An 18283-nucleotide genomic window follows, 5' to 3' on the forward strand; every position below is an offset into this window, starting at 1 on the left:
TTCATATTCACACTATGGGGACCTTTATAGACTGTATACATGCTGGACAAACACTCTGTGATGTCACCCAGGTTTTCTGAAGATGTGTTGTGAAGCTCACAAGGGGCAGTGGTAGATGTCATCTTGGCTAAACTTGACTCCAAGTCTTGGCCAACCAATAAGTGGCTAAAGAGGTGGCGAGTGGGTAAGACCAGTGTGACCTGGGCGGGACAAATGAAATCTATACATGCCCACTGGTCTCAACGTCACCAAACTATATTTTTTGGTCCGTGGTTTTTATAACTGTTGGCAAATTGCTTCACTAACATGACCATTCTATCAACACCTACTAATTAGTGACAAAGGTGTGAACATATAAATTAAATAATAATTAAATAAAAAATTCACTCAGCAAACACTGGCTGGTCTCTTAGTACAATTAATTGCACAATAAGTCATGTTATCACAAATACTTGGAATAAAATGCCCAGAAAGGATGCAGTTGAATCCATATAAACTAGCAGCCTGTGCTAGCGGAGTCCTCAAAATTACCATTCCCCTGATTATGCATAACTTTATAGCTTAAAATAGCTTAAACATGAATTATTTAAAACTTCACCTGTACAGCTGCTTTGCTATAGAGACCAAAACGAATTAAGCTAGTTCTGTTGTTCCCAAATATAAACATTTATTTCTGCTGTGAAGTTGGAGATTTTAACACTGACTGCTTCTCACTTTTGGAGTAGACCTCTAGTGGCAATTCAGGGAATTGCACATTTTTGCACTACCGCATTGGCTTCATTTTTCAGCACTGGAACTTGCTGCTGGAGTATTTTATGTGGAGTATCACTTATGAACCTATATACAAAGTTATATTTGATATTAATAAGGGGGAGTCACTTAATCACTCCAGGTTTTTGTTATTTTTGATTGCTGTGACTTGATTTCAAGGTTTATAGCTGCATGTGAAGCCTGTTCTTGTGTCTTGCTGATGTGATTCATTCACAATTTTACAGTTGAGGAATTCTGTGTGAAAACCTGGAATAACCGAGATGGCAGTGTGAGTATTACCTCTCACCCACACAGAAATGGGGTCAAAAGCAATATCGCTGGACTTTTTCATTATTTGGAGATTGCCGGTGATTTCATCCCACTTCATCCCAGATGCAGCTTTGTACAGGCAGAATGACAGTGATTTGAAAATCATCCAGAAAGCACGGCACCGTTTCATCGTCGTCGGGAGGATTTTCTCTCCGAGACAAGCTGGCAGTAAACTCCGGCAGGGGTAAACGCCAAAAAAAAAAAAAAAAAAGTCTTGGATTAGGTTGCTGATTTTTACTTCGGACAAAGTACATCAGTGCACACACACACGTGCACACATACAGAGCGAGAGCACTCTTAGAGACTGTGCAAATTGCCAGGTTTACTAATTAAACAAATTCATTTGGCCAGCAGGCTTGATTAGGAAACAGACTGCCTGGTGCAACCTGCTAGTTTTCCTGCTTTCCAAGTGGAGTGTGCACATGTGTTTGTGTGCACGCACTCAGGACAGAAAACCTGCAAATGCACACAGAGATTTAGCACTTTGTACCTATTTTATTATTCATTGTTCATTTTCAGTCAGGCCTGCAGAATGTCAAAAAAAAAAAAAAAAAGCAAAAATATTAATTAAGGCGTATTTTGGTTCTAAGGTCTGTGGAATTAAGAGGTTTTCTTGGAAGTGGTCTTAATTATATGCTGCTGTGGAGAAGATTGTGGAGCAGCATGAGGAGGGCAGAGATGCGAGTGATTATAATCATGTAAGTGTTGGTAGAGATCAGAAATTGATTGTGTTGATGAAAAATGACTGAGAATCTTACTGTTGACTCTGACTGTTGTTCTGTCTATGATCACTGCAACAGTGGTAAAATGATACTGTGGGTGATAATGGAAAACGCATTCAGATTTAAAACCTTAACTCTTGAACCTTTGGTTGACAGAATATTTTTACCTCCACGAAAGAAGTTGGGCGGAGATTAAGTTTCTGCCCCTTTGTTTGTTTGTGAACAGCCTGGAGCCCACAGTTTTTCCATATTCATATCCTCATAGGCAAGAACTGATTCAATTTTCATGGTCATAGGTCAAAGTTGGGAAAAATCTTGGAAAATTGGAAAAATCTCTCTTCATTGAAAGAATGAATTTTCAAAAATTCATAACTCAAAAAGATCAAATTTCTCTCAAATTTGATATTATGTATCATGGTATCCTTAATCGACTGACAAAGTTTGATCTGGCTCTGATCCAGATTACAGATTTTGTGGCATTTAAATTAACATTGAAAACCCCATTTAATGTATATTTTACATTATAACTTAATCAAACGTGCCCCAATCACTCTCAAATTTGAAAGTGAGGTGAAGACCTGATCTCACTATCACATGACAAAGTTTGATCTGGACCTGATCCAGATTACAGATTTTGTGGCATTTAAATTAACACTGAAAACCCCATTTAATGTATATTTTACATTATAACTTAATCAAACGTGCCCCAATCACTCTCAAATTTGAAAGTGAGGTGAAGACCTGATCTCACTATCACCTGACAAAGTTTGATCTGGACCTGATCCAGATTACAGATTTTGTGGCATTTAAATTAACATTGAAAACCCCATTTAATGTATATTTTACATTATAACTTAATCAAACGTGCCCCAATCACTCTCAAATTTGAAAGTGAGGTGAAGACCTGATCTCACTATCACATGACAAAGTTTGATCTGGACCTGATCCAGATTACAGATTTTGTGGCATTTAAATTAACATTGAAAACCCCATTTAATGTATATTTTACATTATAACTTAATCAAACGTGCCCCAATCACTCTCAAATTTGAAAGTGAGGTGAAGACCTGATCTCACTATCACCTGACAAAGTTTGATCTGGACCTGATCCAGATTACAGATTTTGTGGCATTTAAATTAACATTGAAAACCCCATTTAATGTATATTTTACATTATAACTTAATCAAACGTGCCCCAATCACTCTCAAATTTGAAAGTGAGGTGAAGACCTGATCTCACTATCACATGACAAAGTTTGATCTGGACCTGATCCAGATTACAGATTTTGTGGCATTTAAATTAACATTGAAAACCCCATTTAATGTATATTTTACATTATAACTTAATCAAACGTGCCCCAATCACTCTCAAATTTGAAAGTGAGGTGAAGACCTGATCTCACTATCACCTGACAAAGTTTGATCTGGACCTGATCCAGATTACAGATTTTGTGGCATTTAAATTAACATTGAAAACCCCATTTAATGTATATTTTACATTATAACTTAATCAAACGTGCCCCAATCACTCTCAAATTTGAAACTGAGGTGCAGACTTGATCTCACTATCACCTGACAAAGTTTGATCTGGACCTGATCCAGATTACAGATTTTGTGGCATTTAAATTAACATTGAAAACCCCATTTAATGTATATTTTACATTATAACTTAATCAAACGTGCCCCAATCACTCTCAAATTTGAAAGTGAGGTGAAGACTTGATCTCACTATCACCTGACAAAGTTTGATCTGGACCTGATCCAGATTACAGATTTTGTGGCATTTAAATTAACATTGAAAACCCCATTTAATGTATATTTTACATTATAACTTAATCAAACGTGCCCCAATCACTCTCAAATTTGAAAGTGAGGTGAAGACTTGATCTCACTATCACCTGACAAAGTTTGATCCGGATCTGATCCGGATTGTGGATTTTGTGGCATTTAAATTAACATTGAAAACCCCATTTAATATATATTTTACATTATAACTTAATCAAACGTGCCCCAATCACCCTCAAATTTGAAAATGAGGTGCAGACCTGATCTCACTATCACCTGACAAAGTTTGATCTGGATCTGATCCAGATTACAGATTTTGTGGACATTTGAATATAATATTGAAAAGCCCATTTGTTGTACATTTTGTATTATATCTCAATCAAACGTGCCCCAATCACTCTCAAATTTGAAAGTGAGGTGCAGACTTGATCTCACTATCACCTGACAAACTTTGATCTGGATCTGATCCAGATTACAGATTTTGTGGCATTTAAATTAACATTGAAAACCCCATTTAATGTATATTTTACATTATAACTTAATCAAACATGCCACAATCACTCTCAAATTTGAAACTGGGGTGCAGACTTGATCTCACTATTACCTCACAAAGTTTGATCCAGATCTGATCCGGATTGTGGATTTTGTGGACATTTGAATATAATATTGAAAAGCCCATTTTGTACATTTTGTATTATATCTCAATCAAAAGTGGCTCAATCGCTCTCATTTGTGACAGTAAGGTGCAAACTGTTACTCTCGATGAACAGGCCAAGTTTGATCCGCATCTGATCCATATTGCAGATTTAGCGAATATTTGATTTTCACATTGAAAAGCACTCACACTAAACATGAACATGACCCCTTGTTTTATCCTAACCTTACCCTAACCAGTAACTTTAACTTTAAGTCCCAATGTTAATATAACCCAACCTTAACCTAAACAATTTTAACCTAATCCTAACCTTAATGCAACTTTGAGTTTAATCCAAACTATAGCTTTGCTTGAATTTTAAAGTAATCCAAATCTTAACCTTCCCTTAACCTTATCTTAAACTTCATCTACCCCAATTTGTAGCCTCACCTTCATCGTAAGATAACCCCTCTAATCTTAACCTAACCACTAACCTTAAGCAAGCTTTACCTTCGCTCTTACTTTAGGGTTGTGCCCCAGTGTTTGGTGTCTATATGTGTGAGCTGCAACATTTCTGTCTTTGCATGTTTGGCAGGGTTTTTTTTTTTTTTTGTATTTATCTTGTTATTGTTAGTATGACCAAAGCAGATGGACACCCCACTGAGTCTGGTCTGCTTGAGGTTTTGTCCTGTAATCAAACCACTGTTGCCAGTGTGCTTGCTCAAAGGTTAGTACGGTTAGACTTTATTCTTGTGAAGTGCCTGAGGGTGACTTGTGTTGTTATTTGGGGCTGTATAAAAAAATCCAATTGAATTTGTGTAGCATTGCTGCAAATTCTAGAGATGGCATAACTAAGGATCTTGCTCAAGGGAACCTTAGTGATAATAAAAGTAAGGTGAGTTGTCTACCTACATAATCATCGAAGTGGATGGAGGGTTGAACCTTGGATCCTTTAGTGTGTAATCTTGATGCCATCATTTTCCTAGTGAACTGTACATGTTGCACTAAATATATAAGGGCATCACGTTGATTATGCTCAAACTGCATTGTTGTATTTGAGAGTTTCAATCCAAAGCGTAACAACATCTTATTCATAATTTCAAGCATCTTGTTCACCACATACATTTGCTTCATTGCATTTTTCATTGCTTGCCATTTCTCGATTATCGCTAAAGTCTGTCACTGCTTTGCTCCACGGTGGTTTTACTTAAAGTAGGTTCTCCACTGTCCGTCCCAGTTGTGGAACCATTGTTGCTGCTAATATATACCTGCATGGCTGAGACTTGTTGTTGTTGCTGCTTGGACGGTCATTCGCTTTCCCCATTTGATCCGCACCGCATCCCCCTTCCAGTTGACCACTTCCTCTTACCGTGCCAGCCGACTTTCTAGAGCCCCATATCAGTCCCTCCTCTGTTTTTCTCTTTCTTAGTTCCCCCCGACCTGACAGTACCCAGGGGCAAGTCTCCCCTGGTGGCTCGCGAGGGTGATACAGTGGAGCTGGAGTGCCTTGTTTCAGGGAAGCCAAAGCCGATCATCCTGTGGTCGCGAGCAGACAAGGAGGCGCCCATGCCGGACGGCAGCATGCAGATGGAGAGCTACGACGGTGTGCTGCGTATTGTGAATGTATCTAGGGAGATGACGGGCTCATACCGCTGCCAGACCAGCCAGTATAACGGGTTCAATGTGAAACCTCGCGAGGCCGTGGTGGAGCTGATCGTACAATGTGAGTAGGAAAAGTGCGGCTCTGCTTTTGTCTGTGTAAATGTGATCTATTTCCTTCGTGTGCAGCTAGATTAATCTTTATGTGTACCCATCTGGTGTGAACAACATCGAGCGTTCTCCCGCTCCTTTCCTTCTATGCCCCTCCGATTTCCTTTTGAAGGCTGTAAAATTAGTCCAGTCGCCTGGTACCACGAGTCAAGTTGGAGATGAAACAACTCCACCTCTTCCTCTAAGGGAGGACTTTATATTCTTAGTGTGAACTAAGCAGAACTAATATTAAGCTCTAGATACTGATGTCCACACTGTTTAGAGTCTGTTTGCATGCTAATTTGTATGCTATATCCTCAAGCCTTCGCTCCCACAACCACTGCTGCTTATTGAAAACCCCGTCGCTCCCTGAGATTCAAAGATGACTTCACCGTTAATTAGCAAGCGGCTAATTTATTCCCGCCAGTATTGATTTTGTATTCATTTATGTAGATTTGAAAGCAATGTTTCAACTGAATGACAGCGATTCAAAGCGGTGTCAGTCATTCGCGGGGTTGAGATGTTTCTTCTAGCGAGAAAAGAAAGCAATCCGTGCACGGCGCTTGCAATTATCTGGCATGTGATCATAGGAAATAGAAAATTTGAGTCGCAGAGCCACAGTCCTATTGTACTTCCACATAGATTACTTAATGGAGTCACGCGGTCTTCTATAGACTGAAAGTAAGACCTGTTGGCTGCTCCCGTGTTTTCACTCGGGGTCGCCACAGCAAATCCGAGGTGGATCTGCATGTTGAATTGGCACAGGTTTTACACCAGATGCCCTTCCTGACACAACTCCACATTACATGGAGAAATGTGGCAGAGGTGGGGTTTGAACCAGTAACCTTCCGCATTGAAACCAAGTGCACTAACCACTTGGCCTTGGCATGGCCTTTGCATGAGGTACGGTACGTAATTTGGGAGAAAACTTTCTTTGCACAGTTTTGCACAGAAATGGACAATGAAGCATATTTAACTGTCACGATGTGTTGGTCCATGGGCTAGTGCACGTGGCCCATAGCTAGCCCAGAAATTATGTCATTTCGTTGTGAAACAAGATTTCAGTGGGACCTGATCTCAAGACTACTGAGCAAGAGGAGGAAGAAAATTTATGAGAACAGTCTCTCTCTCTCTCTCACACACACACACACACACACATGCACATACACACATGCACATACACACATGCACATACAAATCTATTGGTTCAGGAAACACTATGCATGTTGAAAACTGTTGCACATCAGTAAACTGTGCATAATGCATCAATACTGCAAAAACTGATTTTTTTGTTTTTGTTTGTTTTTTTAATGCGTACTTGCCATATTGCTCAATACTGAATCATAAGCATAATTTAGCGAGGTATCAGTTCATTTTTAAACGTGAAATAAAGCTGTCTTTTAGCTCCAAGGTCAAGAAATGTGTTTCAAGGAAAAGTCGATAAGTAAGCGTTTTTATTTGATGGCACAGATGCCCTGAGGTACTGCTTTTTATAATGAGAAATAAAGATTAAATTCACGAGCACAAGATTAGATAAGTGGTAAATGGGATACATTTATATAGCGGTTTCATGCTGAAAGTGCTTTACAGTGATGCCTCACATTCACTTTCACACACTGATGTAAGGGTGCTGCCATGCAAGGGGTTCGACTGCACACTGGGAGCAACTTGGAGATTGAGGACCTTGCTGAGGGACCCCGAGGGAGCGTTCACACTATCACGTGAAGTGGCTGACGTAGCAAATTCTCAAAAGTTTCTGTAAAGTGCTGGACAAGGCTTACTCCGTTTACACGCCAATTAGCCTGGCGTTGAAAAGTTGATTAATGTCAACCACTACAAGACTCCGCAGGAGCTAAGTCGGCATCAATCGGGCGACGCTGATGTTTGTCGCGGTCAGCAGAAGCTGGTGGAGGCAAATGGAGCTGTAACAAAGTACTAGCGGAGGTGACGTAGCGGTAGTGGAGCTTCACTCTTGAGCACGTTGACAGATTGTCAACGTTAATTAACTTTTCGCTCTCTATCTGCAAATGCCTGGCTAGTCATCAGAGTGTAGATTTTCCAGTGTGACGGGGATTTAAACTGAGGATCTTCTGGTCATAATCCCATCATTTTAACTACTTAACAATCACCTCCCCAGATTAGAATTTAAGATTTTTTTTTTTACATGGTGTCTTCAAATTATTGCAAAGTAATAACACCGTGCTCAGAGCTGACAGCTGCTTTTAAAGTGGCTTCTCTATTTTTAAATATGTGAAGTTCCATGTTAAGAAGGCAGAAAATATCCAACACTTAACTTCTTTGTGAAGAATTTGAATTATCAAAAGCAGCTGAGGCAACATTTGAATTGAAGATGAACTTAGCACGCTCGCTACCAATTATAGAATTACTCTGAAAAAAAGTGCAGTCCCCGTTCCTGCAGACGAGCATCATCACATCAATTTGTTCTTGACTATTTCGTGCTAGAAAAATGAATAAAGCTGCAATGTAATTAGTTTTTTAAGTGAATTTTTTGCAATAATAATGATTATGGAGTGATGTCAGGTAATATCAAAGGTGATTCCATGTATTAATGCAAATATAATTAAAGATCCCCTTCATTAATTAGCTGCACTCTGTGAATCTGCTGCCTGATGTAAAGAGAGGATGGAAATAAAATCTCAAATTTAAAATAAAGGATGCAATACCTGTTCTTCCCAAGCAAATAACATTATAAACTAATTTATATAATGATACTGTGTGTATCCATGTGTCTCTATCGATGTGCATATGAATGTGTGTGCTTGTTTCAACTTGCAAATAGTCCTTATAATGTAAAATATCCATGTGATGTCAGAGAAGTAACATTAGTACATGCAGTAAGTGATGACCCCGAGCTCAACTTTATGACAGGAGCTCTTATCAAATAAAAAAAATAACCACAAATTGTAAAATCGACATTGGCAGAGAGCAGTTTATGCCCACGAAGACCAATAGGTCACTGTGTTCCTGGCTGCTTTTGGAAAACAACAGGGACACAGATTATATTCTGTGCACAGTTTGTCTCACGGCCGTACAATTAGAGCTGCAAGAGATGAACAAAAAAGAAACAGCAAGAGGTTTGAGTCAACAGCAAAACATCATGTTTTCTTTAAAAAAAAAAAAATGTTTTAAAAACAGATTGTTCTGGCAAAAGGTTTGAGTCAACAGCAAACCATTATGTTTTCTTGAAAAAAGAAATAATTGTTTTAAAAACAGATTGTTCCAGTGTTGCAGACTGAATGGTCCCCCCCTAAAAATTGGTCCGCCTGCCTTCATCCAAACTGATCAAACAGGATTATTAACCATCAGATGATGAAAGTAAAACCTCTGAAATCATTCTAAAATCAGTTTAAGCAACAACGAGACCGTTTTAAAGAAAAAAGAGGCGATAATCCGACACTTTGAAATGACGGAGGGGCAGTGAACACAACAGCTAGCAGCTCGTGCTGCTGCAGCGCTCTGATCGCTTCCTCTGTCTTTTATGATGAAATAATGCTGAATTTATGTGGAAATGATTGTCATACAAAAGCTTCAGATATCTGTCACTGAGATAGATAATGACTGGAGTGGTTTTAAGCAGAAACAAGGTGATAATCGGTGAACTGCGGCTGATGACGCATGCACAGTGAAGGCAGGGTAGACCAATTTTTAGAGGGATTGTTCAGTCTGCGACATCGGCAGAAGAGGCTGGTTCTAGAAAGTCTGTTCATAGTTATTGTCTTTCAGATATTGTCATTTTGTTTGCTATCACGTTTGCTAAAGCCCATTTATCCTAACACATAAGGGGCGTGGCCACTTTGAGTGACAGCTCATGTGTTGACACTGTGGTTGGTCAGAGTCGCATTTTGTTATAAATATCTGTAATAATATGGCTTGTTGTGTGGTTAATTCTTCCAAACAGATCTAACACTAGTATTTGCATAGAGTGAAATTATTGTGTGATGTAATTTTTGATGCTAATGGTGTTAGCATTTATAGCAGGTATTGTAGCGTCATGACGTTTGGTCATTCATCCAAAGCAAGTCAGAATTTTTAATGCTCATATCAAAGCAAAACTGTTATGAGAACCACTGCTCACCTGCCAAAATATGATTTAATAAACACCCGAACCAAAGTTAGCCTGTTAGCTGAGCTTACCAGTAAGATGCTAAAGGTGTTAGCACTTGTGGCAGCGATTGATAACTTGAGGACATTAGGTCAAGTTAATCCATAATTATTGAGGAAATATGTGGGTCATAATATTTTATGGCCGCACCAAAGCAAAAATTGTTATGAGAACCACCATTCACCCACCAAAATATGATTTAATAAACACCCAAACCAAGGTTAGCCTGTTAGCTTAGCTTACCAGTAAGATGCTAAAGGTGTTAGCACTTGTGGCAGCGATTGATAGCTTGAGGACACTAGGTCAAGTTAATCCATAATTATTGAGGAAATAAGCGGGTCATCATTTTTAATGGCCACACCAAAGCAAAATCGTTAATCTGCCAAAATGTGATTTAATAAACACCCAAAACCAAGGTTAGCCTGTTAGCTGAGCTTGCCAGTAAGATGCTAAATGCATTAGCACTTATGGCAGCTATTGATAGCTTAAGGACACTAGGTCAAGTTAATCCATAATTATTGAGGAAATAAGCAGGTCATCATTTTTAATGGCCACACCAAAGCAAAATCGTTATGAGAACCACCATTCAACCGCCAAAATATGATTTAATAAACACCCAAACCAAGGTTAACCTGTTAGCTGAGCTTGTTGGTTTTGGGCTTCATTGGTCGCACAAGAGTCATACACAGTCACACCCACGCTCATCCTCTTTAGCCATATCTGGAACCCAGAAGGCAAAAATTTTTTCACACCCTGATCTGAATGGTCAAAATTCAGCACCACTTTAGTCCAGGTGGTGGTAGCAATGCAACAGAGCATTAGGCTGCCATCCATTAATTTGTATTTCTGAAGTTCTGTCTTCACAGTGACACCACAGGTGCCACTAACAGGCATTACATCACAAAGCTTCAGGTGTCACCTATTTTGCAAATCCGCATGGATGAAATTCATGTTATGACTTCTTAGTGTGACTGTAATTTTCAAGTTGGAGTCATTCCTCAGTCTTCCAACCAGGAAAAGTTGCCTTTCACCGCAGCTTTCTGATGTCTCAGTGGAAACAGATAAGAGTGACAGACATTTGTAGCGAAGGCAAACCGAGACCAGCGCCTGCAGTGAAATGCACATGCCGATAAGCCCATTCTTTTCACAAATAGAATGACTATGACATGCTGTTGCATCATGGGACATCTGGGATCTAGTATGACGAGTGCCTCACACCCACGTCCTGCTTCGTCCATTCAGTCCTGTTAATTCAGAAGGCATAATTGTTGTTCTATGGCTTTATTTTGATATGAAGAAGCATGGCCTCGATTGCGAGTAAAGCTTTGGTTCAGGAATGAAGGTTATTGGTAGCAGCAGTAAGATTGATCAGAGCTTTCTATCAAACAAGCCGCTATATTTATGACTTTAGATAAAGCAAGTGCAAACCTACAGTCCAAATGCTATGGTAGTTCCCATGACAATGTGTTGGTTCTAATGTATCAGGTGGAACCCAGATTTGGGACCAGTGGCTTTGATCGTAAAATTGTCCTTTTTTGTGTGCTTGAACCAGTCTTTGCTGTGTATCATAAGGGTTTTTTAATCAAAAATTCAGCAACTAAGCTGGTTCCAGTTGATTACAAGCGATTACAAGAGACAAGTGTCGCCCACCATGGCCAACCTCTACATGGAAGGGGTGGAAACCAAGGCCCTGTGCTCCTTCAGAGGAACTACACCAAGCCACTGGTCCAGATCTGTGAATGACACACGAAGGGTGAAACATCTTCATGGGAGCTACACAAGTAGGCTGACCTGACTCAACGTACTTGGATACCACGACCTGGATGACTAAGGATCTCCACGGATACGTTTTGTTTCTGGTACCTGCTTCTGGTTGACCACAGAATTTGTCCATTAAAAATGAGTTTTATTTCCAGTTACTGCTTCCAGTTGACCTTGATAACAGAGTTCAAAGAACCTAGATTCGCGTCCAATTCCTGCTACTGGTTGACCATGAAACTTGAGTTGCATAGTCGTGTCCTAGACACGTCGCTGTCGAGTTACTTAAGAGCGAGTTCTGCTTTGCTCCCAATAAAACCCCTCTCTTGTGCTACCATTCCAGATGTGATATGGCACTTCCATCTAACATCTTCAAGTCAAGCAGATTATGAAGGTAGTTGTTCAGGCTTTGGTATTGATAAATCGATTATTCATTTTCTTCACCCAGAGCCAATTTTGCTAATCAGATTCTTGCTGCTGGCATCAAAGCCCGAATTTGAAGATCACAACAGTCCAGTCTGACAGTTTGAGTGTAAAAAGGGGAAACGTGTCCATATACATAGGCGCAGGCTGTCAACTGATGCGATTGCTAACTGCATAATCCTTCACTCATGTGCATCAGCTTGAAAGGAACTTGATTTTATTGACAAAATCTAGCCCTACGTTTGTTGTCGGTGCCCTACACCTGAATCTTCTGCCTTTCCCCTGGCATGTGTTGTGGTGCGTAAGCACAAGCCAATCCCTCTGAGGCGCTTTACTCGCCTCAGTTTCCAGGTCCCAGCATGAGCCACCCGCCTTTGGTGGTGAGCCATGTGCAAAGCCGCGTTTAGTAACTTGATCAAGGGACCGAGGTACAGTTCTCTGAAGCAAAGAGCATTAGAGGCGTGAAAGAATGACTCTGGCAAGTCAACAGCTTTGATATGTAAAAACCTGCATCTGTTGGTTGGCAGAAGCGACGCCAGGAGGAGAAACGCAGGGAACGGAAGGCGCCTGCCTTTAGAATGGCTGCTCTAATAGAATCGCAAGCGCCAAATCCCAAACTGTGACACCCTAATGTTCTTAGTCAAAGTGTCTTGGCATGATCTACGGAGTCAAGAGAAGGAATCAAGAGCCGCAAAGAGGGTGAAGCGTAAAGACGTCTCGTGGCCTAGATACGAGTGGCAGTCAGAGTGAGAGTTATCCGGGAGTACCTTCTGTTTTGTCTCAAATTGTTTGGGACACCTGACTGATGCAACCGCGTGACTGTCCCCCTGAGCGCCAGCGCCGAGCTATCCGACATCAAAAAGCCACATCGGGATAAAGATCCACCACCTGTGCAAAAGTAACGAGCGGAATTACACGATTATTGTTTTTAATTAATTTTCCGTTCTGCTTCATGAACGCTTGCCAAGCTCGCCCCCCGGGGGGCCCACACTAATGTGAATATTAGAACCGTTCACATTAGCCTAACGCCAGCAAATTAAGCTTTCGCTTTATGGCAGGGCTAGCGCACCACTTTTCAGGGTTTGGGGGGCAGGGGGCAGTAAATTTTTTAATAACTTTTTTTTTTAAACAGGACAATATTGAACTGATCGGCCGCATGAAACACCAATGGAAAAAGGTCAACGAATTTATAGGTTGTAAACTGACACAGTATGAGACTTTGGCAGGATAATTCATAACTTGGACAGTGACTGAGCTAAACCTATTAGTGGATCACCAGGCTGCTCCTGGAATGAAGAGTGCACATTGATTATCATTAATTGTTCATGTAAATATAATAACAAAAAGCTCGCAGTGGATTTGATTGCAGCGGCTGCAGAGTGAGGGAAGGAGGGTGGGCGCCTTTGATGCGGCGCATCCTTCACCCTACATTTTTTTCTACATTCCACGGCTCATAAATCACTTGAATCAGGGTTATTATCGCGCATTCTGTAAATATCAGTTTGTCATGAATGTTGTTTCCTCTATCAAAACTCGATAGTAATTTTTTTTTTTTTTTTTTTTTTTTTTTTTTGGCTCCAGAGGTTGTTCTCCCACATCTGTGCTTTCATTTAAAAAAAAAACAAGGTCCATCTTTTCACGCCCACATACAGTGACTGAAGGCTGGGAGCCTGTTAAAAGTTTTAGTTTTCATGGCCATTTTTGTCAGTTCAACATTTGTTTGTAGAGAATGAATACATTATTTTTCACCACAAGAAGAACACCTTCAGTCAAAGTAACCCAATAATGAATATAAGCTCAAAAAGCAGACTTTTAGCATTTATTTGAAGGTATTCATATCAAAATCAAAATCAGTATTTTCTATCCAGTCCTGATGACAGTTATTGGCACCATTGTGTTTTAAAAATTTTATGTTTGTTGAGTAATAAATGCAAATTAACTAAATTTGTATAATTCTGTGATTCCCAACCTTTTTCTGCTTTTGTACATGAGGATATTTTTGAGTATTAAAAAATTATGATTGCCCTATTTCTTCAGCAATCATGGCTTAACTGGACCTAATGTTATCAAGGTAGTGATAGGGGCTAAATGTGCTAACACCGCTAACATGCAATATTAAATAACACAAAAATTTTACATTGTGGGCTTCTTAGATGATCCGCAAGGACAATTAACCACCTCTTATTATTACAGATATTTGTAATTAAATGCTGAGGACAGACGGTCCTCAACAACTAGCTGCTATAGCTAGCAGTCTCTGTGACCATGCCCCGTAATCATAATTAACAATTTTGTCTTAAAAAAAATCTATGCTATACACTTGTTTGTCATTGAAGAAGAAATTAGCTATCAAGTCCAAAACAGTTTTTATGGACCACACTGTCAACATTGTTATTTCTCCATTAAAGTTGGACATTTTAACATGGGCTTCTGAGTCGAATCTGCTCACTTTTGGAGCCAGCATCAAGTGGTCATTCAACTGAAACATTTTCTTCTTCCAGGTGGCTTAATTTTTTGATGGCCTTGGATGGGGGGGGTTAAAACCAGCCTATGGTTACCTATCCGTGAAGACCATAGGATGAGGTCAAACACAGGAGATTTCAACTGAGCCAAACGTGACTGTATACCAGTCAAGCGATGCCCAACAATCCACGTCTTCTTGCAAAGGTGCATCTTCCCCTCTGTGTTTTCTTGCACTCCTCTCTCCGACGGCGGTCCACAGTGGCCTCGGGGAAACAGCCTCTGTGCTCCTAAATGTTGTTTTTCCTTCAGATTACTGCCGAGGTATCCACTGGTGACTGATGATGGATTACATCTCAGCCTGGGCTCAGGGTTTTCCCTCAGCCGCTGACTTACAACTGTGTGCTCTAACCTCTTTCACTGCTACGTTAACCATGGCGAGCGCCGCTTGGGAAAATATGCTCCTCCCTCCGTATGCGGCAGCTGTTCCATCGCAAGTTCTCAGGGAGATGATGAAGCATATATACTTGTTTAAAAGATATTTTTCATATGTTATAGTTTTTTGTTGCATATTGGAATTGTGCAAAAGGCCAGTAGAGGGCTTTTAGAAGAAGGAAATGATCGCTGTTTGATTTAACTGAAATGAAACACGCTTTATTCTCCACTTTCCGTCAGAACAATTAGATATCGGACGCACACTTTGAGCACAAAGCTACTGAAGTGCTTGTTTACGTTTCCTCCTCGTGCTTTGTTATTCATTATTTTTTCCTATTTCAGGCGGTCGTCAGAGCTAATGGCGTGTCATTAATCATCGTAGCTGCTGTAGGAATTCTGTGTGTTGTCTGGTAATTGAGGGCAAGACGGTAAAATCTATCTTTGGATTGTTGTTTAGTTTTTTGTTGTTTTGTGTGGCAGACGTGTCCCTGTACACCTGCAGGTTAATAGTGATCTGTGATTCACAACTAACAGTTTTGTTAATGAATAAATCTTTTCAGTACAGAAAAAGTCCTAAATCTGCACAAGCAGGCGATGCTTTTAACAGGCAGCTATATGAGATGAGCTCAAACTCCTTTTTGTGATGTCATAAAGCACACTGGGGGTAAGCCATTTTTTCAAGTCAGTTCTTGTTTTATTATATTTTAAACACACTTTTATATTCAGGCATGCACATAACTGGTACTCATGGTGCTTGTGCGTGCTAAAAATAAATGATGCGCAGCAGAAAACAGAAGGGAAGCACTTCATAGGAGGAAAGCAATGACAGATTGTGTGCTGTCTGCTGTGCATCAATGATTTTAGCTACCATGAGCATGATGAGTACCAGTTATGTGCACCACTGTTTATACATGTTTCACCATCTAAATTTGGCAGAGGCCCTTTATTAGAATGTAATATAACAATGTAAATACCACATATATTTTCTGTTTAGTATGTCCATTTACTAATCCCAAAATATTAGAGCACAAGAACATGTGGATTGTTTGGTATGGATCTTGGAAACAAGGATGCATTTCGTTCTCTGTGGACATCACATATGTCCAATGGTGGCATAGTGTATATCAAAATTAATTTCACTAATAAAATCACATAAACCTAGACATCCAGGTGCTATGTTCTGTCACTGTAAAAAGCACTAATAAACTGATGACATTTGCCCAAATTACACTGACAATCAACCTTTTGTTTCGTCTATGGACATACATATTTCAAAATCAATACCACCTCTCAACAACATTGCGAGAGGAATCAAAAGGACCCCTGTATGTATTCCGAGATGGACCATCTAGGCTTATCGGAAGAGCAAACGTTTACTTTCAAAAATAGTTCTTGAAAACTTAGAAGGCATTGTCTAGAGACATTTCGGGCAATTTCTTGATGGTGTAAATTTGAAAATCATAGCTTTCAAACATTTTTGTCAATATCTAATTGATAAATAGCCAACAGGCCCGGATCCAGACCGGTTTGGATCGATGCAGTTGCATCGGTCAAACTTTTTTACGCATCGTGTGTCATCGGTAAAAAAAAAAAAAATCTCGAATAATCCCGAATAGTGCCAAACATGTCCCCGCGGTGAACACAGCTTTTGATTTGATCCCACAATGCACCGCGCAGGTGGATCAAAACAAACATAGCGTCAGTCCATTCGAGTCAATGATCATGGCATCCAGGAAAAAAAAAGCTGTTGTGCAAGGAAAATTGGGCGCTTATTTCAGCAAGAAACGGTGAGTGGTTTATAAATAGTTTTCAGACAATAGTTCTGTGATGACTGAAATGACATTTTTGGTGGTTTTTACGACTAAAATCGTTGGTCGATTGATGGCCGAAACGTGGAAAAAAAAACACTCGCTCAGTCGCTGTCGATTGTTGATGCCGACGATATCGGACATGCCGCATGCATTGATTGTAAAAGTATTTAATTTATCCAGAAATCATCATGGAAGTATGCCTGGTTTAAGTGTATTTATGCCACACTCAAACTTTCAGATCGGAAAACATTTTATTTATTTAATAAATACATGTACTGTATCCGAACAAAGGCACTCATTCGGTCACGTGGCATAGGACACTTTCTGATAATCAAAGAAATTAAATCATTGTTGACACACAGAACTTTCTTCATATTTTAAATACACTGTAAATTGGTAGTTATATTTTTCTTCTGGAGCGAATAAATACTATTAGAAATAAATTCTATAAAATTCCAGAAACTACACTGTAATTTGTAGATCTATTTTTTTTTTGGAGCAAATAAATATTAAAAATAAATTCTAGAAAATTCTAAAAACTACACTGTAAATTTGCAGATCTACTTTTCTTCTGGAGCAAATAAATCAATTCTGCAAAATTCTAAAAACTTGATTATTTTTAAATTCCACAGCCATGTGATACACAAATAAAATAAATACGAATAAAATAATGAAGATTATTAAATAACAAGACATGTACAATTTTATTTTATCATTGGGCAAAAATGCATCTGTCAGATTTTCACTCTGGATCCAGCCCTGGCCAAGTAACTATAAATCAGAAATTTGACCAATGCAGTTATATATTATGAAATGTTATGAAAAGTATTATATAAGAGAAAAAGTCACATATCTTAAACATGAAAGACTGTGCTCACTGGAATACTTCTGGAATTTTTTCACATCTTTATGATGACATCTTCTGTCAACACTCAAAGAAATGAATATGAATATCTAAGAAAAAAAGATCCAACATATGAGGTCTGTCAATAAAGTATAGGTCCTTTTTATTTTTTTCAAAAACTATATGGATTTCATTCATATGTTTTTACGTCAGACATGCTTGCACCCTCGTGCGCATGCGTGAGTTTTTCCACGCCTGTCGGTGACGTCATTCGCCTGTGAGCACTCCTTGTGGGAGGAGTCGTCCAGCCCCTCGTCGGAATTCCTTTGTCTGAGAAGTTGCTGAGAGACTGGTGCTTTGTTTGATCAAAATTTTTTCTAAACCTGTGAGACACATCGAAGTGGACACGGTTCGAAAAATTAAGCTGGTTTTCGGTGAAAATTTTAACAGCTGATGAGA

The 18283-nt window shown here is 39.4% G+C and overlaps 1 protein-coding gene across 6 annotated transcripts in view; it reads left to right on the forward strand.

Annotated features, from left to right (window-relative positions):
* LOC117503615 (MAM domain-containing glycosylphosphatidylinositol anchor protein 2-like) overlaps positions 1 to 18283 on the forward strand; it is a 325073-nt gene that overhangs the window by 232344 nt on the left and 74446 nt on the right. For 3 of the 6 annotated variants that reach the window (XM_034162876.1, XM_034162875.1, XM_034162874.1), the window contains exon 9: positions 5624 to 5944. In XM_034162876.1, the coding sequence (XP_034018767.1) occupies positions 5624 to 5944 (321 nt within the window). The remainder of the gene's footprint in view (positions 1 to 5623; positions 5945 to 18283) is intronic. The other 3 variants (XM_034162879.1, XM_034162877.1, XM_034162878.1) reach the window with 1 other exon arrangement.

This window comes from Thalassophryne amazonica, chromosome 21 (assembly GCF_902500255.1).
Source record: "Thalassophryne amazonica chromosome 21, fThaAma1.1, whole genome shotgun sequence".
Classification (NCBI taxonomy): Eukaryota; Metazoa; Chordata; class Actinopteri; order Batrachoidiformes; family Batrachoididae; genus Thalassophryne; species Thalassophryne amazonica.